The sequence below is a fragment of the Gossypium raimondii genome, chromosome 12 (genome assembly GCF_025698545.1).
Source record: "Gossypium raimondii isolate GPD5lz chromosome 12, ASM2569854v1, whole genome shotgun sequence".
NCBI lineage: Eukaryota > Viridiplantae > Streptophyta > Magnoliopsida > Malvales > Malvaceae > Gossypium > Gossypium raimondii.
The window spans coordinates 8,060,801-8,088,474 of NC_068576.1; the positions used below are offsets into that span (position 1 = coordinate 8,060,801).

Sequence of the window (27,674 nt, forward strand, 5' to 3'; positions counted from 1 at the left end):
TTGTACAGGAATTAAACTTAAGTCAAAAGTTCATAGATAAGGGTTGAGTAAAAAATTAATCAAAATTACCCAAGAGTGAAACTTGAACCTAAGACTTCAAACACACAATCAAGGCCCTAAACCACTAAAACAAATCACTTAATTTATGACAAAGTTTAACAAATCAAATGTAAAAATTTTGGGGCATTACATCAATTTTCTAATCGATATTGATACCATCGAATAAGTATCGATACCTACATGAACTTTTAGACATTTATGTTAAATGGGCTTTAAACATGCTTTTAACTTGTTTTAATGTTAATTATTGTATGTTTAAACGAATTTTAACTTCATCTAGGGGAGATTAGACTTAAACCTCATATAGTTATTTGATTATGATGTTAATCACATGTTAGTGAGATGTTTAGTTCTTTGTTGAGTGACGAGACAATGGTGTAGTGTCCTGTTACTCGGGCTCGACGATCAGGCAAGGTATAGGGTGTTACATAATCTAACAAAAAATTTTCTCCAAATAAAGTTTATATGAGTTTTGTAATAAAAACTACAAACTATTTGCATTGTGAACCTAAATATTATAGAGTATATATTAGTTTTTCAAATACAAAGTGTTTTCTTTCACCATATCATGGGGGTACGATTTCATTTTAGAGAATGGAGTGTTGGAAAAATAAAAAATGAAGTTACTGAAGTATAACAGCTTTGAAGTGTATAGAATACTTTCATTAAGGCTTTAAAATGCCCTCAACATTTTAAGCAGAACAGTCTAAATGACTAATAGAAAAGTCCTTTATATAAGATCCAATAGGTGTATCTTTCCGTGATATACCTTTTCATAGGAATATATCTTTTAATGAGATACCATTTCATATGATTGCGTTATTTTACAAGACAACTTTACATAAAGTTATATCTTTATAATATAACAATACATGCAAGGGTTATGTCTTTACAACATAACTATTTGATCAATAATTATAAATTATTAAACTCTTTTACATAATAAAATATTATTACCTACCAACATTATAAACTACTAACAATCTCCCCTAAGTTTAAAATGTTGGTATCTTACTTTATAGTCTTCCATGCAAACATATATTATGCATACAAGATGTTATCTCTCGATTTGAACCATCAATTAGCATAAATATATCAGAGTTCTAATAAAGTTGTTAGTGTCTGAAGATTGGACCACAACTCTTGGTATTAGAAGTTGAAATGCACCATACATAATATTCATTTATATTTCTATCCGAGGTTGTTCACTTTTAGCACTAACATGGTCATGTGCTTGTCTTGTTCATACTAATCATTTACAATAAAGACCTCACCTCTACTTGTGGAAGCGACACTACTTTTTTTTGTTTATATAGACAAAGTTCATTTAATGTCTCCAAACAATAAATAGTAACTCCATTAAGAGTATTCAAACTCATCATCTATATGCAATGGACTACACTAGTTTCCATTAAACTTGTTTTTAGAATGAGTTTTACTAGTGCATCACAGACACATAACAATAACTTGTTTTTACCCATTGAACTTTAAAATTAGTGGTTACTAATTGAAAGTTGGGTTCCCATTATCGATGTTTAATAATAGGGTGAAACTCTTTCTAATTGTATTATTACTAACAAAGAAAATTATTTTCTCACATTCGTTATCATAAATTAGAGATTAAATCTCTACTATATAATCAATTCATAAGCTAACATGTGCAAATGTCTATTTTACAATATTCTTTTGGACATTGTTTCCTTTTTCTAGGAAATAGTTAGCATCGGTTGTGACCTCGACTCATTCTCATTAATATGATTTCAACTATTCCATTTCCATAACTTTAATCCAACTTGAAGTTGGATAAATGATAAAAATAAGCCAATCACATTAATCCTTTAAGATTAAGGACAAATTCAATGGCTTCTTCTTTAACAATATACCTAAACTTATTAGCTTGTATAATTTCACAATGAATTTATATCAAATCTTACTACACTATGGTGATATTCATTAATCTTTTAATATTAAAAACAAATTCAATGGTTTCGGTTAATTCAATTAATACTAGTTCGGTTCGGTTAACTGTTTGAACACCCCTAATCTTAATAAACTAAATTCTAATTAATTAAAATCACTTATAAAATTAATGGCCATTAAACCTTAAGATTAATTTATGGTGGGATCAAACGGTTCACAAGGTTGAAGACCGCTAATCCATCCTTTATGAGGATTAATTGCCATTTGGTCCTAGGTTTAGTTACTCAATTAAACTCTCTAATATTTCTTCAATTAAATTTTATAATTTAAAACACTTGCGATTTAATCATTGTACTATCTAATTAATGAATTAATCAGCTTATTCACTAACAAATTTTCATTTCTTAACCCCTATTTGACTCATAATTTTCCCAATTAAATTCCTAGGCAACCCATCTTATTAATTCCCGTTCGAACTTGACTTTTCTAACATTGACAAAAATTAGGTGGTTACAAAAATGTATTTTTAAAAAGAAATTTAGGTGATGTTATGACATAATATTAAAGTGCCAAATCATCACAATCTAAGGGAATCCAAATTCAAAGACCAAATTAAGAAAAGTTGTCAAGTTCCAGGATTAATATAGAAAAAATTGTTCATAAACCAAAGTAAGAAAAAATGTGAAATTCAAAATCTAAATATTTCCTTATCCCTACAAAATTTAGGGTAAACTACACTATTAGTCACTAAACTATGGGTAAGTTTTCGTTTTGAATACTTAACTAAAAAAAGTTACAATTTGGTCATTGAATTATTCAAAAGTTTTTATTTAAGTCATCGGATTGTTAAACTCGACGTTATATGGCTTTCTTCGTTTGCATTTATTGCAACAATCGACAACTTTTTTTTCTCTTCTCTTCTATAATTTAAATTTTTTTCACGATACAACTTTGAACGTCATGAATTTGCGAACAAAATTCATACAACTTTTTTCTTTAATCTTCGACATTGACCGTTAGATTGACTTGGATCTAAAGTATATTTTTTTACTCGTCGATGGGTACTGATCCATCATATCAACGGTCTAATCATCGCTCGAAGCTCGTTTGCAAATTTTTTTTTATAAATTTAATAGCTTAGTTATTTAAATAATTTTTTTAAATAGTTCTGTGACTTAAATGACTTTTGAAAATTCAATGATCAAATTGTAACTTTTTTTAATTAAATGAACAAATGAAAACTTACCATAGTTTAGTAACTAATGATATAATTTACCCAAAAAATTAAGATGAAGATCAAAACAAATTAGTTCAAATCCTTAGTCAACAGGTAAACTTCAAAAATAGTCACTTTTGTTTGCCTCAGATTACATTTTAGTCACTTATGTTTGAAATGCTATATTTTAGTCACTTACGTTATCATTTTGTTACAAAGTGGTTACTCTGTCGTTAAGCCTCATTACTTCCTTAGCGACAATCCTACATGGCAGTCCAAGTGGGTTTTAAATGCTAACTTGGATGTCCAACTGGATGAGAATAGTTTTTTTAAACAAAATGGAAAATAAAACTAAAAGAAAAAAGAGACGAACATTTTTTTTTCCAGTTTAAGGTGTAATTAATTTAAAAATTTTCAGTTTAAGTTGGTATTTAAAACACATTTGGACTGCCACGTAGGATTTCCGTTAGGGAGATAACCAAATTTAACGGCAAAGTGACCACTTCGTAACAAAAAGATAACGTAAGTGACTAAAACGTAATATTTCAAATATAAGTGATTAAAATGTAATTTGATACAAACAAAAGTGACTATTTTAATAATTTACCCTTAGTCAACTAATCTATTGAATGATAAGAAAACCTTTCGTTACTAACAAATATTAAATATATTGATAAACTCAAATTTAAAAATTTAAAATTACATTATTAAAAGTGAGAATCAGAAAAAATAATGGTAAAAAAATATAAAAGGATACATTGGTTTAGAAAAAAAACAGTTTCACCGATTTGAAATGTTAGTTATATTAAAGTCTAAACCATCCCTTTTATATTAAAAAAAGAGAATTCATTCCTTGAATTGAATAATTGAACGAGAGGGTGTTCTTCAGCAGTAAATTCTATCCATGGCTTTTTTAAGTCTTGGATGTTGACTCTCGTCAATCAACGTTCAAAAATTTGAAGAAAATAATAATATTAATTAATACCACAATCCGTACTTGTGACAGCGATGGTGGCACATGCTCTGCTGTCATATCAGACCTGCAATGAACGTTCAGGATGTTTCCGTACGGATGAGTCAACGGCTCAGATTGTCTCTCCTCCAAACTCTCTCTCTACGTACTGCTCCAACTCCTGCTTTGGTCGGCTCCCCTATAAATACACTCTTCTTCTTTACCTTTCAGAACTTTTTTTTTCTGCTTCTTTTATTTTTCAGAGCTTTTGTGAGGTGATCGCGATACTCAGTATCCGTGGCGATGGTGCTTTTCTGGAAGAAGAAGAGGAAACTCTGTTATCTCCTTCTTCTCCTACTTTTCAACCCAAAGATCTAAAAATGGGTTTCCCTTTTCCCGCTTTCTTTCTTATTTTTTAGGAGTTTTAGGGTTTCCATTTCCTCTGCTATATGAGTGAGGGTTAGGATTTTTGTTGGAACTTGTAAATTTAGAGTAACACTTCAATTCCCCTCTTTCTCTCCTCTTTTTCCAAACAAAAAGCTAAGTTTTGATATGAAGCTTTCTGCTTCAGGCCTGGGTCAGCAGGCCGCTCATGAAGGTACTTTTTTTTCTTTACAAAAGAAATTAAAAAAAATTAAGTGATAAATTTTCATGGATTTTGATTTGGTTTCTTAAATTATTAGGGGAAAACAAATGCTTGAACTCAGAGCTATGGCACGCCTGCGCTGGCCCACTGGTGTGCCTCCCCACCGTGGGGAGCCGGGTGGTCTACTTTCCTCAGGGTCATAGCGAGCAGGTTCGTCTCTTTTGCTTAATCATATCTCTCTTTCTTTCTTTCTGGGCATTGCGTTTTGGTACTTACAAAATACAGTGGAAATGAAATGAAATAACATTCCAGGTAGCAGCCACCACTAACAAGGAGGTTGACGCCCACATTCCAAATTACCCTAATTTGCCTCCTCAGTTGATATGCCAGCTCCACAATGTTACCATGCATGTCAGTTACTTTCCTCTTCTCTTCCTTTCCAGTGATGGAGTGCCTCAAGACTTGTAACAGATTATGTATGTTATTTCAGGCTGATGTTGAAACAGATGAAGTATATGCTCAAATGACGCTACAACCTTTGACACCAGTAAGAAGCATCGCTTTCTTAATTTTCAATATACTTTTCTGGATCTTTTTGGTCTTCCCTCATCTATGTTTGAATATAGGAAGAGCAGAAGGATACATTTCTTCCAATGGAGTTGGGAATTCCAAGCAAGCAGCCAACGAATTATTTTTGCAAGACACTTACTGCAAGTGATACTAGTACCCATGGTGGTTTTTCTGTTCCTCGTCGTGCTGCTGAGAAAGTCTTTCCTCCACTGGTATTCTCTTTCTTGTATCTCTACCTTCCAACTGTTTTATGGGTGCTGATGTGTTGCTTATTTGTTTTTGCAGGATTTCTCGCAGCAACCACCTGCTCAGGAGCTTATTGCAAGGGATCTCCATGACATTGAGTGGAAATTTAGACATATCTTTAGAGGTTAGTTTTAATTGCTGTTCCTATCAAGCAGTGTTATTATGGTGTGTGCCTAGGCTCGCGTATGCCTTCTGCCTTATTGCTAGACAACGGAAGCATCTCTGACTCTTTTAGGCAAGGCTCATTTATCAGGAGCATGTGTGGTGCACCTAGGCACTGATAGGCATAAAAGACCTGCCTGATTGAAGTTCTTCTAGTTTCATTTATTTTGAACTTTTTTTTGCCTATGTGTATCTTTACTAGTAAGAAAGGGTTTAGTATCATACTTTCTATTTCCCACTATTTGAGTATCCAATAACATACATGGGACTATGGGAAAGTAATGCATACTAGCTACCAAAAATTTGCATGTTTTGTAGATAAACTGGACCACTCTTTAGAGTTCATTATCATAATTATATATCTTAAACATATTATACACACTTTCCAAAACACACATAAACTTATTGCACCCGACTTCACTTAGGCCAGCACTTTTTTCGCCATTTTCTGTTGACAGCCCTATATCAAGTATTCTTATAGGTTGTTTGTTGCTTTGATAATTTCTTGTCATAACCAATCGGTTGAACTTGCCAAATCTCATACAGCCCCTGTTAATATGGGTATCGTATTATTTCTTGTAGTCATAATGAGCTTTGTTAACCATGAACTAGTGATTAGGGCAAGTGTGGCATTTGCTTGTGCTTGTGTTGACATTGAATAACACTTTCTTTGATTTTGGTGGATAGCTGGATGCATTGGGCTTTTGTAAGTAGTACTTTAATGCTTTAAGAAAGAGTGAACATTCTCTGGAAGTTTCTCAAAATGTCTCACGCATATGGTTTTAAGATTTTTCTTTTTACTAATCCGATACAGTTCTCCTTGGTTTAGAGCTACAATGCTTTTGCTGTATGTGTTTCAACTTGGCTCTAAAGTAAAATTCATGGAACTCATGGTTGGATCTTGTGTAAAATTAAGGCAATGATCCATAGAGTAAAGGTACATTGCTCTTTGAGTCCATGTTGTCGAAACATGAATTTCTAAGTAATTTCCCCCCTAGAATCTATAAGGTACTCAAAGAGGTAAACCATCTTTATTCAAATTTAAGAAAATTAGAAGCTAGATCTGAGATTGATTTAAGGATGCTGATAGACTGCAATGGTCAATGTTTTTCAATTTAAGGGTTCAGTGCTAGAATCTGCACTTATGTATGCTTTACAGGGTTGAGGAAGTTACTGCTATGGTGTGTGGTCATCTTTGTAATTACAACTATGTTCAAGTTTTCACTGTATATTACAAAAATCCCGTGAGTATGTGGTTTAACATTGCAGGGTTAGGACCAAACAACTGCTAAATAAACTTAAAATCTCAAAACACATAAACTGAAGTTATGTACCCGAAGTTTCCTTCCGAGTTGATTAACTTGTATATTCTATAAATTTGGAGGTACTACTTTAGTGTATTAATTTTCCTCAACTGGTCGTTTTCTGCTTGTAGTTGAGGGAACCCTAGTTGTACCATATTTTTTGTAAAATGCATTGCATTCATGCTAATTACTGTTTTGATTTTTTTTTTGTTGCATGGTAAAATGGCCCATCAAAATTATAACCATTGTTTTTCTATTTAAGTTGACGTGATGTTACACTTGCATGGCTGCCTAAATGACACCATCTTAGTACTGGCTGGAGTGTGTTAATTTTCCTCAACTGGTTGTTTTGTGTTTTTAGTTGAGGGAACCCTAGTTGTACTGTCTTTTTGTGAACTGCATTGCACTCATGTTAATTACTATTTAGATTGTCTTTTGTTGCATAGTAATACGGCCCATCAAAATTATAACTGTTGTTTTTCTATTTAAGTTGACGTGATGTCACACTTGCAGGGCAGCCTAAAAGACACCTTCTTACTACAGGCTGGAGTGTGTTTGTTAGTGCCAAGAGACTTGTTGCTGGGGATTCTGTTCTTTTTATTTGGTATACATTTTCTTTTTTCCTAGTTCTGCTGTTGAATATGCCTTTGTTTTTGTTTTATACTAGTACATGCAGTTTATTGGGATACTTAGCGAGAGAGAAAGCTAGGAGGGTAATAGTATGTAAATATGCATTGTTGACCACATCTTTTCAATCATTGTCATAGGAATGAAAATAACCAGCTTCTTTTGGGAATTCGCCGTGCCACTCGCCCACAAACTGTTATGCCATCATCTGTTTTATCTAGTGATAGCATGCACATTGGACTCCTTGCTGCTGCAGCTCATGCTGCTGCAACTAATAGCTGTTTTACAGTATTTTATAATCCAAGGTGGTGATGGTTTCTTACCTCTTTAATTTAATCTTTATTTTGAATGTGTTTAACATGTTTTCTTTTCTCCTTAAATTCAGGGCGAGTCCATCTGAGTTTGTCATACCCCTTTCAAAATACATCAAGGCTGTTTTCCACACACGTGTTTCAGTTGGGATGCGTTTCAGAATGCTTTTTGAGACAGAAGAATCAAGTGTTCGTAGGTATAATAGTTCTTAGCGGTTCATTAAGTATTTCTTTGGTGGTTTATCTCGTGTGATTATTAGCATTTGTTTATATAATCATGTTCTTGAAAGCCATCTATATTCTTATTAAAATCTTTTGCTTACTTTTTGACTCGCTTGTGAGCTTATCACTGGTACACTACAAGATTTAGCACCCAACTGTTTTGTATTTGTCCAAAAGTAAGAATATGTTTTGACATATCCAAGTCTTTCATCTGAAAATGTCTGAAGAACAGATTTGAGAGCTTAGATACCTTCATTCTTACTAGCAGTAATAACAATATCATTAACATACACAACTAAAAGTATAATAGTTGGGATGCGTTTCAGAATGCTTTTTGAGACAGAAGAATCAAGTGTTCGTAGGTATAATAGTTCTTAGTGGTTCTTTAAGTATTTCTTTGGTGGTTTATCTTGTGTGATTATTAGCATTTGTTTATCTAATCATGTTCTTGAAAGCCATCTATGTTCTTATTAAAATCTTTTGCTTACTTTCTGACTCGCTTGTGATCTTATCACTGGTACACTACAAGATTTAGCACCCAACTGTTTTGTATTTGTCCAGAAGTAAGAATATGTTTTGACATACCCAAGTCTTTCATCTGAAAATGTCTGAAGAACAGATCTGAGAGCTTAGATACCTTCATTCTTACTAGCAGTAATAACAATATCATTAACGTACACAACTAAAAGTATAATAGCTGCTTTACTTTGTTTGTAGAACATAATGATCACAAGTACTCTTCTTCATACTAGACTTTTGAATAACCTCACTAATCACCCAGCCAAGCACAAAGACATTGATGTAATCCAAATAAAGATAATTACAGACCTAACCAAACTCCTCTTGAGCAACAAAGCCAAGTGGTTGCTCATGTACACTTCTTGCAAATCACCATTAAAAATGGTTTTTGAAAAATTAATTGGTGTAAAGGTCAATCAGTAGTAGTAGCAAGAGAAACGATTAGCAATTGAAGAGGTATCAAAATAACCAACACCATTTGCTTGAGCAAACCAGTTATCAAGAAACAAAACAAGCTTTGAGACAAGCCATTGAACCATCAAGATCAGCGATAAACACTCATTTACAGTTAATAGCTCTCTTTACCATAAGCTAAGTACCATTATCATATAAAGTCATCTGCTCTTCCACCATATGCTAAGTACACTCATTACCATTTAGCCATCTAGAATGTGCCAAAGCCTAATTGATGGTTTTAGGAGCAGATATAAAATCTAGAGAACCAATGAATCAATGCAAAGGAGAAGACAAATGCTCATAAGATGCAAATGAAGAAATAGGGCATGAAAATTGTCCTTTACCTTCTTGTTGAGCAAAAGAAGATCAAGATTGAGATCCTCAGATGGAGAAGCTAGTGGAGGATGTGAGTCAATATGCTGAGAACAATGAGAATACAATTGAGTAATAGGTGGTTCGGTGGTCATAATGGGTTCAACAGTTGTTGTCATGGTGTATTACCAAAATATCTTGCTCCTTCTTAGAATTATAGATAGTAGTTTAAAAAATGTAACATTAATTAAGGACCTAAAGCAGGATAGTAACATTTATACCCTTTTTGATGACGAGAGTATCTTAGAAAGACACAGTTGAAATACTTGGGATCTAATTTAGAGAGTTGAGGACTAACATCACAGGAAAAAAAGAGTAAAACTAAAATTCGTGGTTCAACTTGGATACCAGTGGGAAGGAAATAAAATGGATTAAGGAATATTGCTATATAGAATAGATGAAAGCATAGGATTAATTAGGGAACATAGATGAAAGCATCAGATTAATTAGGAAACTAGTGGATGATGTGAGTCAATTTGCTGAGAACGACAAGAATACACTTTAGTAATAGGTGGTTTAGTGGTCTCAGTTGTTTCAACTGTTGTCATAGTACATTACAAAATATCTTGCTCCCTGTCATGATTATAGATAGGAGAATCAGGAAAGAATGGAATAGTCTAAAAATTTTTAACAATAGTTGTAAACCAAGGACCTATACTAAGAGAGTAACATACTTACCCTTTTTGGTGTCGGAGGAGTCCCATATTCTTTACAGCCATTGATTAAAGAACCCTGAATATAAATTGCACTCTTTAATGAAATACTGGTTTCAGTATACACTATTTCTATTGTATCTGCTAGTTGGTTTTTATTGTCTGTCAGTTGAAACTGCAGTGCTAAAGGGTGTAGCTCAGTAGTGTGGACCAAAAAGCATTTGTTTCTGTGTTGCACGTTTATTTGCTCATACGAATGTCTTTTTTTTTCTCTCCAGGTATATGGGTACAGTAACTGGCATAAGCGATTTGGATCAAGTTCGCTGGCCAAATTCCCATTGGCGGTCTGTGAAGGTAATTATTAACATTTTGTTACATGGATCTCATAGTAGATGGTTTTTATTGTTTGGGATGGATAATATCATGTTCTATTTTATTATGCATGTCTAAAGAAATTTAGGTGTTTAACGTCCATGATTTCTTGTTTGATGTCTTTGATTTCATGGAGATTTAATGCTAATTGAATGATTATGTAATGTTAGAATCTTGAATGAAAGAGAGGTTAGGAATGAGTGTTTGACGTTGTTGGATTAGCAAATAAGAGTACAGGTAGCAAACAAGTGGGTATAATAATCTTTAGTTCGGATTATCTCAGGTGGAGGTTAATTTCAGGCATTTTAGCTTTTATGCAACTTGTACCATTTCAATCTCGACACATTATTGTTATCCAAGTGCATCTAGTCTTTATTTTACTTCTGTACAAGATTCTTGGATAAGCCTGATATTGCAGTTTCTAGAGTTCAAAGTAAAAAAGAAAAAAGAAAAAGGTACATGTATACTTACTTGCCCATGAGCTAGGTGAATGCTAGATCTGACATAGTTGGGCCTTGGACAAGACTATACATATTTTATTAATAAATTTATTTAATTTTAACTCTAAAATATTGATAAAGAAATGAACTTAAATGATAATGTTGCTGCATCAAAAAAATTATAGGTCAATAGTTCTCTAAATTGTAATCATCATAATTTATATTACTTTATCTTTGACCAGTTCTAATAAACTTTAAGTATTAATAAATTAAATTGATTTTTAAAAGTGTTATTGTCTTCGTTCACTTTCCCCTCGTCTTCTCCACCATGGCTTCAAACACCTAAAAGAGTAAGGAAATTAGGCACAAGGTAAAAACCCATAAATACTTGTTGCCAAATAAGTGTGATATCCTCAAAAAATCAAACAATAAATTCAATTTTAGCAGCAATCTGTTCAAGATGTGCAGGCATATATGATGGTTCAATGGTAAGGGTCAAATTTGTAAAATATAGGTGGTTGATTTTGTATTGCATATCTATATTATTTGTTATTTGAGCTAAATTCTAGAAAATGTAGGTTCAAATGTGATCAACTGGTACCGCTAATACTTTTAAGGATTATGTACTTTGTGGATTTACTTTTTTTAACGAGAGTAGGTGATATAGGACAAAGGTGAGAAAAGAGACGTGAAAAGTTTTCCATCTATTCATTTTCTATCAACGATAAGTTTGTTGATGGTGTTGAAGGAAGTTGTGGAAGAAGAAGTAAAAATGAGGGAGATAAATTAGAAAGAAACAAAAAAAAGAAGAACAAGTAGGTATGGAATACAATGGACAAGTTGATTGCTGAAAGAAAAGTGCAGAAAGATCCTAATATCTATTGCTCAGCCTGCAACTTTATAAAGCTTAATAGTACGTAAGTTACACATTTTAATTGTGTTGAAATGTTAGGTGATTGCATAAAGATAGAAGTTTTGGTTCAAATCGAGGGCAATAAAAACATAAGCTGACTCGTTTTGCTTTTAGTGCATCCTATAACTTTTAGCCTTTTTCGTATTTTTCCTTTTAGGCTAAGGGTTCTACTTGATTCACCTTCATAAGTGATTAAACTTGTCATGCAAATCTTAGGAAAGAAGAATGATGATCTTGGTAATTTGAACAATTCAGGTGTTCTTATGAGGTAAATTTGATGGTAAATTGATGAGAAATATCTTGGTCTGAATATAAGGGTGTTTTCTTTTTGGATTGCCAATGAGTATGACTGAAATTTTTGTGTATTATCTACTAACGGGTTGGTCTTCATTTGGTGCATTGTTCCTGACATACCAAGAAAATTGAAAGTTCATTGGAATTGATCTCTCTTGTTCATTTGTTCATGTAAAAAGGTAGTAGTACTTTTAAACGGGAAGAAAAGCATATGTTCTCTTGAATGCATGATTTAGTACACTCTAGTCTTTGTTTACTCAGCAACAGTTCATTAAAACTGAGACTTAGATTTTATACATTTTCTATTTTGTAAAACTGGCATTTGGGTTTGGGTATCATTGCTTTGTTTCTCTAATGAATAAGAATGATTAAAAAGGGAAAAAAAGGAAACATAAAGAAATGAAAAAAAAAAAAAAACTAGAATAAATCGTGCGATTTGATGTTCCTGTAACTTGATTTTCTGCCTGTGCAGTTTTGTAGTTCAGGCCCGTTATAACCCTACTTTATGTTTATGTTCACCTCTTATCACCACAAAAAACTTTTGTTTATCTTTCCAGCCTCTTAGTTGATCAGGCCTCACTATTTTTACTGTGTTTTGCCAACATTTGGCCTAATTCAACTTTAAACCAATCATTTTATGTGCATGGTAACGTCTTTAAAGGCTTATATGTTGAATTATGCCCCTTTTTTTTTTAAATCAAAAGGGATCCTATTAGCTGGAAGCTATCAAAAAGAGTCTAGTAATGTGTTCAACCTATTTAAAACTTATATTCTACTGACATTGCTATTTCAACAACTTCAACGTTGGGAATTGGTTATTTCAACAACTTCAACGTTGGGAATTGGTTTAAGTTTCTAGTGCTGGCTGTCAATGGTGGTGGCTTTGTGCTAAAAGCAATGTTGTGCTCTTAATAGTACTAGCTTTTAATGTCACGTGTTGCACGGGATTTTATACATATTTTAATTCATTAAATAATATATTTTTTATAATTTCAAAAAAATATTTTTGTACTAATTAAATGAGATTAACTTAATTTATACTAAAGGTCAATTAGTTTCGAAAAAATAATTGAGAGAATAAAATAATGTCTAAAAAATAATGAAATAAAAAATTGAATTAATACATAAAACTATTAAAATAATATACAAATTTGGAACTTTATAAGAAAGTAAATATGAAAGATATTTATACTAAATTAATGATCAAATTTGATCATAACAATTAAAAATAATTGTTTGAAATTTCTAATTATTTTAAATATCAATTTAGTAATATGATTGAAAATAAATGGTATACTCATCGGCTCAGAAGTATCTTCAAACTCGTGCTTTTATTGCTAATTAATTTTGAACTAATTATTTATATTTGCAGCATTTCCTTGGGCATGATTTGGGATACGCACTTTCTCCTGCAGTAGTCTAAAATTTAGGGTTTGAAGGCAATGTTTTGCATTATGCTTGTTATTAGCATATTAGTCCTTTAGGTTCAGTATCATTTATGCATGTTAATGTTTGCAGCATCTCATCAGGACCAATTTGAGAGATGCCCTTCATTCTACTATAGCCTCCATATTAGTATCCAAAAGTGCCTTAGGTTTTTTTATCATGTTTTATTGTATTTTGTATCATCAATGGATCAGATAGGATAGCAAAGAAGTACTTATTTGCTTACGCATCTATTACATCTATTTGCGTTGTGCTTCTAACACTTTCAAGTGTATGCCCAAAATCACCTTTCTTCTTTTTCTGTGTTTTCAAAGGTGAATACCATACAAAATGCTGAACTTGAGGATTGTCAACCTGTATTAGAGTTACTTTAAATTCAATTAGAATGCATGGCAATTTAAATGCATGTGTCTTCTATTTGACTACTAATTTGGGTGAAGAAAATTTGCTCCTAAATTTTTAATTGGCTGCAATTTGATTTCTTGCTCGCTGTGTAGGTTGGTTGGGATGAATCAACAGCAGGTGAGAGGCAGCCGAGGGTATCGTTGTGGGAGATTGAGCCTTTAACAACTTTTCCAATGTATCCATCTCTGTTTCCCCTTAGATTGAAACGCCCTTGGCATCCTGGTTCCTCATCTTTGCATGGTATTGTTCTTTTTGAGGTTCTAGTCTTAAGCCCCCTTTAAAAGAAATTTGGTTGACTTTAAAAGGAAAAAACAATTAATGCATTTGAGATTTATTAATCTGTCTTCTTATGAAGCTGTGAAATTAAGATCAGTTAGTTGGCTGAGGCAAGAGTGCTTAATAACCTGGGGGGGGGGGGATTGCTTACTGTTTGGACAGCAACAATAGGCTAAATTTGAAAATTCACCATAAATTATGGAAATCGAATTGGAGGATGAACAAAATATAGTATTAAATCTTATTGAGTCTAGTTTCTCATAAAAGAAACGGTGGGGTGGGGTGGGGATGACTAAATATAAGGATGTCTTTTTTCATTGAAATGACTTACGAAAAATATTTTGTACATTTTCCTGTGCTTGTTTTATTGGTTAACGGAAAATAAATTCCTTTTTTTTTTTTTGGAAAATGGCTTCCTCTTTTGAAAAATCCCTTTTGGAAAGCGTAAATCATTTTTCGGAAAACAATTCTTTATGAGAAACTTGATTTTTATATAAAAAATAATTTGAATAAAGCCAAATATTATTATATTAATAAAAAATAATTTTAATATTTAAAATATTAAAATATTTATATTTAATCATATAAAATTTTTAATATAATTTTTAGTTTAGTATTACAATTTTATTTAATTTATTAATAAATTTTAATATTAACAATAATTTTAAATTTTATGTAATATTCTTAATATTTTATTGAAAATTTATATTAATATTTTGATAATAGATATATATTACAATTTATAAATATTTTGTAATAAATGTTTTATCATATAAAATATGAATATTTTAATAATATAAATATGAGAATTTGTTTAAATAATCCTTTATTTCATTTATTCCTTTTCGTTCCAATATGCCATTATCTGCTCTCTTATACATACATATATATATACACATGTGCAACTTCAAACCTTGGTAAGAAGTTGAGGCATGAAATTGTGGGCTTTGGCTTTGCAATGCTAGAGTTCTTTTTGCATGAGATATATTGTTGTAACCTGCTCAAAGCTTTAAACCTAATGACTATTTTACTTGGGTATGAGTGATGGGTTTGGATATTAGATGCAAAAGCTACTAGTGTTACGTAATTTTTTTAGTTTGTCTTATTTATTAGTTTTTAAACATAAAGGTAGATGGCTAGGATTATAAGTTTTCTTTAGGATTAAATATAGAGTTAGGATTAAATGTTTATTTGTCACCCTAATATAAATAAGCTTTAAAATAAATTTACAGCCAACCCTAATATGTTCTTTGAATTAGTACTTTTCAGAAACTACAAGTTTTTATAGCCTTATGTTTTAGGGAGTTTCATCCTTTATCTTGTTTTTCAGCCTTAATTCTATTGTTGTTTTCTTCCTAAACCACACTGGTATGTGTCCAACAAGGGCATGTTCCATTTTCTAAGCTTTTTTCATGTATTTAGAGAGTCCTTAAAGGGTTACTTCTCCGTAGCAATGTTTGAAAATGTGACCTACAAGGTACTTTTAAAAAAAAGGTCGAAGCTATATATTCTAATGCTGCTTGTCGAGAAAGAGAATTTTGAGAGTCATTGAGAAGGAGAGTTTTTGAGAGAAAAAGAGTAGTTTTTAATATACATTTTGTGAGTTACAATAGCCTATATGTATACATGCTAAAATTTTAAAACATAAAACTATTACAAAGCATGCTATTAGGATCTAATAATGGGCACTAATACAAAATGCAACAGTTACTCCTAAATTATCTCTACCAACCACTAGTCAACAAATTATTCTTAAAGTCTCTCTACTAACATTAATCAACATAATTGCTACATAACACCTGTAAACATCCCTTGATTTCCTCACTCTCCCTTAAGTTGTGTTTTGAATATCTATCATGTCAAGCCTGGACTTCAAGTTCTTGAAAGTATTTTGGGGTAATGCCTCGTAAAAATGTTCATAGTCTATTGACTGTAGGTGTGTAGGCTTAGCTTGATAGTTGCTTTATTATCAGTGACATACAAGTCTTTTGGGGGATCAGTCTCCACATGATTAATTCAATCATGGTGAATGAGATTTTTCTCAATGCTTATAGTTGCTTTATTATCCGTGAAAAGTTTCATGGAACTTTCAATAGATTTCTTTAATTCTTTCAGCTTCCTTTGTATCCAGATTCCCTCACGGATGCCATGTGACATTTCTAATAAATTTAGCTTTTTCCCTTGCTTTGAGCTACAACAGATTGCTTCTTACTTCGCCCTGTAGTCAGGTTCCCCCTTATGAAAGTACAATAACTCCTAGTTGATCTCTGGCCTGTCTTGGAATTGGCCCAACCAACATTTGTTTATACATCGTTGTCTTTGTTTAATGTTTTCTTGTAGTACAATCCCTTGCAGAAACTTCCTTTTAGGTTTTAAAAGATACAATACACAGCTTTCAAATGCTTCTCAGTTGAATTGCTCATGAATCGACTTGCCATACCTACGACAAATATGATTTTCGGCCTAGTGTGAGCTAAAGTGAAGTAGTTTTCCTACAAGTTTTTGGTACCTTCCTCTCTCTACAAGAGGACTTCCATCCTCCATTTCCATCTTGTTGGTAGGGTTTATGGGAGTGTTTGCTGGATTGGACCCAAGCCTCATAGTTCCTTTTAAGAGATTGAGAACATAGTGGTTGACTGATTGAGATACCCTTTCTTGATTTTGCCAAATTCGTGCCAAGGGAGTATCTAAGTTGTCCCAAGTCTTTGGTCTCTTGTGGCTGTTAGCATGATATCATTGACTTTTACAATAGGAATTGTCTTTTTCCCTTCAGGAGAAGACTTGATGAATATAGTATGATTTGTTTGGCATTGTAAGAAACCATGCATCTTTACAATCTTTGTTAATCACTCAAGCCAAGCTTGTGGAAACTACTTGATACCATATGACCTATCAAGTTTTACGTGCTAATTTGCAACGAAGGGTAATCAAAACTAGCGGCGGCACTTTTAGGATCATCCACCAATTTTTCAATAAAATGTAGAGATATAGCCAAGCGCAACAACTAAGACATGAGAGACCTTTGACAACAAGAGCCAACAATAGACCTTCGTACCAACACCAAATAGAGCCAACAGTAGCAGGGATAGGCTGAAATGCAGCATTGAAGTCAACACAGTGATGATCGGAAGAAAGAACTCTGACGGGTGAGCTACATGTGCCGGCATGTGAACAACTAATCAGAATGCATTGGGAGGTACGTGAGATGCACGCATTAAGAGGATAGTTACTAGAGTTGTTGGGTTGACTGATGATGCTATGACTCCTCTAAGGCTGGGGGTGAGAACAGAAAAAAGGTCTAGAGGGAAGATTAGCAAATTTGGCTTTCTAGATTTTAAGAGAATTAGGGGAAAAAAATCAATTGGAACCCTAAATTAGTATTTAAGGCACTGGTACCGTGAAGATTTTTGAGAAAAAGGATTTTGGTGATCCTCTTATGTGTCTTTTACAATCAATTTACAGCGGTATTTCTACACAAGCTTGAAGCCTAACTAGGAAAGATACAATAAACGCAATAGAATCAAATCTCTACTAAGAATCTGCCTAAGATTAGTCGACATAAATTAGGGCCTAGGAATCTGCCTAGGATTAGTCAACAGAATCAATCTTTGAAGGAAAGCCTTTCCAATTCTTAATTGAACTTGTATCAGTGTAGCATCTACTCATTGAAGGGTGATGTGCTGCATAATTTAGAGTGTTCAAATTTGCCACCAGTTTTACAATTCATTAGGCTGGATTATTTCTATTGCATATGGTGGTTTTCATTGTTTACCTTAACTGTGGACGGTTTGATCATGATGCATGGGTGACATGTCTGTAACTATTATTTCTTTTATCTGTTTATGTGGATACCGGACCTTCATAATTGTCTCCTTTCAGATAACAGAGATGATGTATCTAGTGGGTTAATGTGGCTAAGAGGGGGATCTGGGGAGTCCTTCAGCACATTTCCTTGGATGCAGCAGAGAGTAGATCCAAATTTCCCTGTAAATGATCATAATCTGCAGTACCAAGCCATGCTGGCCAATGGGTTGCAGAACCTAGGAAGTGGGGATCCACTGAGACAGCAGTTGCAACAATCTTTGCCATATGTTCAACAGCCAGGCAACCATAGTTTACTGTTGCAGCAGCAGCAGCAACGAGGAGTTTCACAATCAGTTCCACACAACATTGTTCAGGTACAATCCCAAATTCTAAGTGAGAGCTTGCCTTCTGTCCTTGGACGGGAACAAGTAAGCAATCACCCGGAGGAACAGGCTCAGCAACAGCATAACATGATTCAAAGTGATCAGCTTCTGCAGAGGCAGCCAGCAAATTTGCCTTCATCATTTCTGAAAACGGATTTTATCAACTCAGGAAAGTTCTCAGGATCAGTCCCCCCTGTCCAGAATATGTTGGGTTCATTATGTCCTGAAAGCAGTGCAAATCTTTTGAACTTTTCCAGATCTGGTCAGTCAATGCTAGCTGGGCAGTTAACACAGCGGTCCTGGGCTCCGAAGTATACCCATTCAGAGGTAAATGCCTTTGGTAGCTCTACATCACTTCCACAAGTGTTTCCTGGAAAAGATGCTATAATAGAGCCAGATATTGGCAACTCTGGTGCCCAGAATTCTGCTCTTTTTGGTAATAACAATTCATATGGCCTTCTGCTTCCCACAATGATGCCTGCTATTGCAACATCTTCATGTGAAGCTGATGTGCCCTCAATTCCATTAGGGGACTCCTCATTCCAGAATCCTCTGTATGGTTGCATGCAAGACTCTTCAGAGTTGCAGAGCAGAGGGCAAGTTGACCCACCAACCCCAACTCCAACATTTGTCAAGGTATATATGAGCTTCTGTTTCTAAAGGTTATTTTCGTATCAGTCATAGTATGCTTAAGATTATAGTGATGATGGTTCTTTATTATTTATTTTGTAGGTTTATAAATCAGGGTCAGTGGGACGCTCGTTAGACATCTCCAGGTTCAGCAGTTACCATGAACTGCGAGAGGAGCTGGCTCAGATGTTTGGAATTGAGGGGAAGTTGGAAGACCCTTTAAGATCAGGCTGGCAGCTTGTATTTGTCGACAGGGAGAATGATATTCTTCTCCTTGGAGACGACCCATGGGAGTAAGTATCTTCTGTGCTGATAAATTAGTCAAACACTAAAGCAGAGGTAGACATGCATGCATGATATGCTAGTTGGTTTGGAGTCACACAAGTGAAAAACTGCATTTTCTAACCTATTTTTGCTATACTCAATGAAATTGAGATCCTTTTAATCGTTTCAAAGTTTGAATAATTGAATCTACTATGCCTTTTTACTTTTCGGCACATCTCATTGTTGCTCTTACTGAAGTTGCATTTCAAATGTTATGTTCAACACTATATTATAAATTGCTAAATCCATATAAAGAGGCATAAGTTCAATTTTCCTACTAAGTTCATCAATAACTAAGCCAATAATATGTAGTCTCGAAGCTGATTTTTTGTTCGAACTAGAGGTAGCAAGTAGAGTGGGTTTGAGCCATTTTAGAATTGAGTTTGAGGTTTTGGATTATTTGAACCCAGATCATTTCAGTCTAAATTATCAAGTTTAAGACTCGGAACATTTTAACTACAGATAATTTTGGGTCATTCTTTAGGATTTCTGTCATTCGGGTTTTGGTTGGGTGTGTTTAGATTGTTGATTGTTCCTAGTCCGAATGGTCAGCTTAGTATTGAATGGATTTTCTTTCCTTTTCTTTAAAAAGAAAATTCGCGCTGAATTTTAAACTTATTGGAAAAGTCTGTCATCTCATTACGACTCCTTAAGCAGTGTGCAATAAACTTGTTCCTTCTCCAAGACCCCTTGAATTCTAGTTCTTAACCAAACTATCATATTTTAGTAGTAGCTTGATTGATTGTTTTCAACGTTTTTCAATTTGATGATATTTGCTTGATTATCAATTTATGCAATGAAAGACTGGTTGTTGAAGTGATTAATTTGTTTCTTATTCAGGGCATTTGTGAATAATGTTTGGTACATAAAGATACTTTCACCAGAGGATGTGCAGAAGATGGGCGAGCAACGGGCAGAGCCTTTTAGCCCCACAACCCCAGGTCAAAGAATGAATAGCACCGGCACTGACACCGGCACTGGTAGACTCTCATCTGTTGGTTACCTTGAATACTAAACTGCCAACGGCCTCTGCCATGGCACTCAACTTGAGAGTATTAGGAAGTATTATCAGAATCAAACTTATTTCCACAATCTCCAAAGACTTATTTATCACCATCCTTGCCTGGACCAAGTTGTTTCTTAAGTTTACAGCATAGATTACAAGGAAAGATTAAATATTGTTATATCAAAGGCAAATTAATGAGTCCAACTTCAAGCAAATATGTTATAATAATTGTGCTATCATATTATGCCTCCTACTTTCTTTTTATATTTCTTAATTAATAATTGTGCTATAATATGTAGAAATATTTTATATTTAAAGTAGTAAAAATAATTTAAAATTCTATATAAAATTTCTATATAATACCAGTCCAACTGTAGTGTTTTTTTTTTTTGAAAATTTCGACACAAAAATATGTTTTATAAAAGCACTAAATATTATCCTTAATATCACCACTGGTAAATTTTTAGGTAATTTGTTCAGTTGAGCTTAGGGTCCAAGGTTTAAACAAGTAAAGCATGCAACACATTGTGTGTGGGATACGTATAATATAATATCTATACATGTAATACATATAGTATATATAAGGTATATAATGTAATATAATATAAAATGATGATTATAGCTGAGAGTGCAAAGTTGACATGCAAACAAGTTGATATTAAGATTAGCGGTGAGGTGGTTTTGGTTTTGATTTTTACATATTAATTTTTATTTTGAAAATTTGAAATTAATTTGAGAAAATGAATTTTACTTTATAGCTTCTGGATATTATTATTTTTATTTTCATAAAATGAGCATTATTTTATAGTTTTGGATATTATTTGTAAAGTTTTAAAAAATCATAAATGTTTCTAAAAATTATTTTATATAAAAATAATTTAGTAAATTCCATATGGTATTTTTCTTGAGAAATGCTTTTATATTTAACTTTTAAGTTATTTTATTATTTGAAATATAATTTTTATATCATAAAAATTAAAATTAATTACAAAGTAAATAAAATTTTGTTCAAATTGAGTGATTGTTATTTTTAACTTATATTTTATAAATCATTCAAATAATTTGGTTTGGATTGGTTTCTAATTTTTTCTCAATCCTAATTGACATGGTTTATTATGAACCAAATATATTCAAATATTTTTATTATCAAATTTATCGCAAAATATTCGAAATGGATTTATTACGATTTAAAAAGAGTTTAAACCATAGTTGTCCATCAGGTGACGCATTGAAGAACTTAACCGGATTTTAAATGCACTGTAATCCGTTATATATGAGATATTCTTATGAAAACCGGATTTTAATTGCATTGTAATCCATTATATATGAGATTCTTATGAAAAGGGCATACTCGTTGGGAAATGTTATGCTTGTGAAAGGCATATTTAAATTTGAAATGAATGGAATTTTAATTGTTTCTCTGTATATATATTTTTTAATGTGAGGTATGTAAGGTTGTATTATGTTAATAGTATGAATGGATTAGGTTTATTTCCTAAACTAGATAATGAATTTGGAAATGTAAATCATTTGGTGAAATATTTCATGCCTGATCTAATCGTTGGATTCAAGATGCGAGATGTCACATTCGTTGTTGAAGCAATTATGTTTTCATTTCAATATTTAATAGACAAACCATGGAAATGATTGAGTTTAATCATACATTTACTGAAATAAATAAATTTTACAAATTTTAGAGGTATTATTAATTCAATCTTGGATTCCAATTAAGCTTACGAAAGTTCTTATGAAACTCCAATAACAAATGAGGAACTAAAATATAAAAACTACTAATACAGGAGTCATGCTACGACATTGAAGGATGAGTATCGTGACACTGAGGGCAACAGTCTGATGTCGTGACCGAATTGGGTTAAGTCGTGACCACGAAATCAGGAACTTGACATTGCGATTTCAATAGGAGAATGTCGCGACCTTGAAGACAATAGACTCAATGTCACGATCTCAGCAAGGGAGAGTCATAACTATGGAAACAAAGGCGCTGACAGGGAAGTGTCGCGACCAAAAAGATAGTTCCTTAAATTTTACATCATTTTTCCTCAACCTGCCAAACACCAACGTCAAATGGTCTACTGTACACTTGTATTTTTTCGAATAGATTGATTTAACAAAATTATCTATAAATTACATTAATACCCTTTTTATATTGTCCTTAATGACTTTTGCATGCAAAGCAAAATGAAAGTAAATATTAACTCACTGGTTATCTAATATTTAACTAATATTAAGTGGTATTATGTAGTCAGATCATAATACAGAAAGATAAATTTAGTAGATGAACCTAAACATGTCCTTAGTCTAATCGAAAATGAGCAAACCGATTGAAAAACAAATATGTTGTCTATTAAGTCCACTTGGGGAGATGTTTTGTTTTGAGCACCAGAGCGGATGGCTCCCAGAAGATAAAAACATAGATGTGACTGACAGGACTAACAGTACAATAGACATGACCTTAGTAGAATAGATCTTGAATCCGTTTATGGATTTATTCACTTGTGACGTCTATAGTGTGACATACATTAGTCCTAAGTGGATGATGTGGAAAAAACCTGAGATAAGGAACCAAAAGCTAGTGCGTTAGGTATAAGATATGTTTAAATTATATAGATTTTATTATCACCTTTTTACTCATAATTTATGCAAATTACGAGCACGTGGGAAGCCAATTGAGCCATTTTAATTCATATTAAAACATTAGACATAATTTGAGTGAAGTTTGTAATTTTGTACAATTTAGTATTAATTTTACATAATTTTGCTATTTTATGCTACATGTTAATTTTTACTCAATGTGCTGTAGTTGGACCATTAAATTAATTCATGTGGGAGTCAATAATATCACACATGAACACAAGTTAATTTCTACTTCATGTGGACGACAAGCTCACCAATTGGATTCATACATTCAATTCAACCCAACTTGGAAGATGGTTGCTGAAAAGAATGAAGTCTACTCTTAATTGGGTTGTCAAAACCATCAAAAAAGGGGGTCTACTAAATTAATTAATGTAACAATTAATCGAGTAATAGAGTGTCACTTTTGTTGCCGGAGCAACTACAGACACATTCACAATAAAAACATCATCTTACTTCATCAATCATGCAATCTTATCAACATTATAACATTGAATAACATGAACATTCTTTCTCGGGTCTTATACAAGTATAAGAATGCTTTAGAGTCAGCCCAAGATCAAATAGGGACCATTTTGTAACATTTTTAAAATTCTTGGTCAAGTATACAATAAACAAGTCGTTCAAATATTCAATCATGTCACAAATACCTAGATGTTAAGATACACAATTAAATTCGAGCTTTAATCGAGCTTACGAAAGTTATTTTGTAGACCCGAGTATGAATAAGGACTAAATTGTAACATTTCTAAAAGTTAAAGATAATCATGTAAAATAGGGGTCACATGGCCGTGTGGACCAAGTTGCAAAATTTCATCAAAAGTTACATGACCGTGTGGCTGGAATGAACCAAATCTACAGTACTCACATAGGCGTGTGACTAGCCCATGTGACAATTGTGAACCATGTGGGTCCAATGCTTCCTAAATTCCAGTGGACACACAACCGTGTCATCAGCCCATATTTGACACACGACCATGTAGACAGTTCATGTGGTACAAAATATGTCATTATGTGCCTATTTTTTGTCAAGATAAACCAAAGGTTCAAACAATGCATATTTGGTCATTCAAACCTGCACAAAACCAAACCAAATGCAAGCCCAAACAACCTATTTAACCATTTCAACCATTCAATGAAACAATTCCACAATTTGACATCCAACATATCAATCCAACTTATACCAATTCAACTTACTTGACTTTGTCAAATAGCTATTCAATAATATCATTTAACCAAACCATTTCATATCAATCATACCATTTAAGAGTCATTCAACATGTCACCACATGTTACCAAGCAAACACATATATACAGCAATCCAATTTTGCCCAGCCCAATATATAATCCAAAAATAAAAAAAATAAAACCCAAATTATAAGCCCAAACTAATACAAAACCCTAAAAGCCCAATCAACCAAAGCCCAAAACCTTAAAAATTTCAGAAAACCCTAGCCACCCTAAAGCTTCCAGCCGCCACTCCTTGCCACGTCAGCGAGCACTTCTCTTGAAGTCACCCACGCCTCGAAGTCTGCCGCTCTACCATCGTTTCACTGAAATGGCTAAGGGCACACCTTCCCATCGTCGTTAACCACCGTGGGTACCTGTAAAGGAGAAAGAAAAGCACAGAAACAACATAGCACAGCAGAAACAAAAAAGGAAAAAAAAAGAAATATTGTAATTAAAACGGCTATAAAGGCCGAACTTTTGTAAGATTCAAACAAGGAAGAAATCAGATAGATTCAAAAAATATATACAAAAATGAAACGTTAAAAGAAAAAGGTGATTTATTATTTTTACATATTCGAAAAGTAGAATAAAAAATAGAGCTTTTTTAGTTGTTTATCGTCGTTATGAAATCGTCATCTCCGATGAAATGTGACTCTTTTTCTGATGAAAAGGTTTTCAAAACCCAGAAACCGAAGGGTTCTTTGGGATTTTTACGATCTTTGGCAGGTTTTCAGAAGTATTTGGCCTCAGATTTGAGCTAAGGGAAGCAAAACGGTCAAAAGGGGACCTTTTTCGTGAATTTCGGCCACCGGGGGCGGCGATCTCCGTTGTCGGCGACTGGTGGCTGCGACAAAAATTCACCAGACCCCATTGCCAACCTAAGGAAAACAACAGAGAAAAAAAGAGGAGGGGAGTGTTTTTTTTAAAAAACTAATATAAATGAATTTTTTAACATTTTTTTTCACTTATATAGCCTTATAAAACGGCGTTGTTTTGGGCTAAACTTTCGGATGCCAAAACGGCGTCATTTCAAAGCTTGACCCACCAACCCAACTCGGATCTCCTGGGATCCGCGTGTTTTCGTGGAATAGTCTATTTGCCACTTTAGTCCTTCCGCTTTTTAAATGCTTTTCAATTCAATCCTATTTTTAGCCTTTTTCTTTTTTAAAATTATACAAACTTAATTTTTTTTTAATTTTGGTCCTCTGGCCATCGATCACTCTTGGAAACGACGTGTTTAATGGGGTTGGGAATAATTTCCCATTTGGTCCCTGTTCCTTTTCGCATGTTCTATTTTAGTCTCTTATTTTGCATTAATAATGTATTTATTTATATTATTATAATTTATGCTCTTAATTTCATTTAAATTCCAATTCAATCCTTTATTTATTTAATTTCACCCTTTTATGAGCCTTTTTTATTTATTATTTCTTTACCCTTTTCTTAACACTTAAAATTTATGTCATTTACATTTCCTTTTATTTATACATTTTATTTTTATTTTACCCTTGTTATTATTGTTATCATTATTTTATTTATTCATGTTATTATGATAATAATTATGATATGATTATCGCTATTATTGTCATAAATCGACATTCGTTTTACTATTATAGTTGCATTATTATCATTATTTATCAACATGGTATTTTTATTTATTTTATTTTATTTTATTTACTTATTACCCTAATATCATCCTCATTTTACCTACATGGTTATTTTATTTTATTATCACCATTCCATATGTCATATTACAACATATTTATCCGTTTTACTAAATGCATATCGTTTTAAAAGTTATGTTCATTTTACATAACGCCTAGGAAATAATTAAAAACAAGGCAATGTTCATTATTTTTAGAATTTGGAGAGTTGTGCTATTAACTTACGGGGTATGGCCTCTTTCTAAAACCGAAATAATCGAATATCCTTTTTAAAAATAAAAAAATGAAAATGAAAAGCAAGAGTTAAGTAAAATGGTCATTATTCTTGTAATTGAGGATTCAAAGCATTGTGTCCTAACTTACAGGGCATAGTTTTTTCTTCTCGATTAACTCGAAATAGGGCATTTTCGTAAAATTTAATTTAGTTAAATGATTTTAAATAACATCATGCAAGGAGGGATCCTATTTTAAATTCTTTTTGGATTTTCAATTTGCAACATCAAAACATTAAGTAATCAACTAGGTACCAATTTTAGGCGTTATGAGGGTGCTAGCCCTTCCTCATGCGTAACCGACTCCCAAACCTATTTCTTGGAATTTCTAGATAAAAAATTATCATTTTAATAAATTTAACATTTTATTAAAATGATCAAGTTTTAAGGTGACCCAATCACACCTAAATAATAAGGATTGGTGGCCACTCCATTTTCGTTTTTTAAAATAAAAAGTCGATTTCCAAAAAGGTTTCGACAGCTTGGTGACTCCACTGGGGATAAAACAAAAGAGTCAAGTCACACATCCTTGCATTTCATCCACTGGCGACTCTACTTTTTGGTCTTTTTGTCAAAAAATGATAATTTGGTTTAAATTGACGATCCCATCATTGCATTCCATCCTTCATATTTTATTTTGGTGGTAAATAATGTCTTCATTATTTTAGGTTACATAATGATTCAATATGTTTGCTTTATTGGTTCAAGTTTCTCTTAGTATATTTTCACACATTGCATGGCATAATTGTTCCATTTTGCCCTTCTTAAATGGGAATGAGAAGCTATTCCTTCGTGAGGTCTTCACCTCCATACAGGATATTGGATTGCTTTCGGGATACATCCGTACATATGTCTTCGTGAAGTCTTCACCTTCATATGGCCATAGGGAAATGTATTCCCCTGAACTAAACTCGATCCGTATGAGCCTATAATGGGTGAGGATTGAGGAATCTGCTAGTTCAGGTACCCTTACTTTAGAACCAAACCACATATAATGATACCTAAAGAGTTCACCCTAGGTAAAACCATGTCAAACCTTTAATGGTCACCCGAATAGATGTTCTATTTGCTATTTCTTGCTTTGTATCCTAGCTTTGTATGAAATGTACTGGCTTGTTTTGTTTTGTTTTGTCTGTGATTGCATTGCATTTTTATCATACAAAAGGGTGTTGATTCGCATTCAGTTGCTAAATAGAGAATTTGTCATGGAAAAGAGATTTTTTGATAAAGTGAAAGACAATACGACCATACAAATATGGTCCGAGAGAACACAACAAGAGAAGAGTGACAGCTTGACGGAGGGGTACATGTCAGAATTATGGGATTTCACTCGCATCAGTGTAATTCAGAATAATTTTCAAGAGTTGAAAGAAATATGGGACCA

At 33.0% G+C, this 27,674-nt stretch overlaps 1 protein-coding gene across 3 annotated transcripts; it reads left to right on the forward strand.

The window, feature by feature from the left end:
* Positions 1-4,357: 4,357 nt before the first annotated feature.
* LOC105763131 (auxin response factor 8) lies at positions 4,358-20,722 on the forward strand. Of its 3 annotated transcripts, XM_012581227.2 has the most exons (15): positions 4,358-4,746; positions 4,832-4,944; positions 5,047-5,145; positions 5,225-5,281; positions 5,361-5,516; positions 5,590-5,674; positions 7,530-7,620; positions 7,784-7,948; positions 8,029-8,151; positions 10,455-10,530; positions 14,139-14,286; positions 18,202-18,945; positions 19,039-19,145; positions 19,242-19,432; positions 20,304-20,722. In XM_012581227.2, exons 1-15 carry the CDS (start codon positions 4,701-4,703, stop codon positions 20,476-20,478), a joined length of 2,376 nt encoding a protein of 791 aa, XP_012436681.1. In that variant the 5' UTR covers positions 4,358-4,700; the 3' UTR covers positions 20,479-20,722. The 3 variants fall into 3 exon arrangements, with proteins under 3 accessions (XP_012436681.1, XP_012436680.1, XP_012436682.1); XM_012581226.2 differs by having other exon boundaries at positions 4,366-4,746; positions 18,202-19,145; XM_012581228.2 differs by lacking the exon at positions 4,358-4,746 and having other exon boundaries at positions 4,833-4,944; positions 5,020-5,145; positions 18,202-19,145.
* The last annotated feature ends 6,952 nt before the right edge of the window (positions 20,723-27,674 follow it).

Excerpts from the sequence above, each read along its gene's own strand:
- LOC105763131 (XM_012581226.2), top strand. The coding sequence starts at position 4,701 with ATGAAGCTTTCTGCTTCAGGCCTGGGTCAGCAGGCCGCTCATGAAG. Across the intron at positions 4,945-5,046 it reads CTCAGGGTCATAGCGAGCAG|GTAGCAGCCACCACTAACAA; the intron begins GTTCGTCTCTTT and ends ATAACATTCCAG. Across the intron at positions 5,517-5,589 it reads AGAAAGTCTTTCCTCCACTG|GATTTCTCGCAGCAACCACC; the intron begins GTATTCTCTTTC and ends TTGTTTTTGCAG.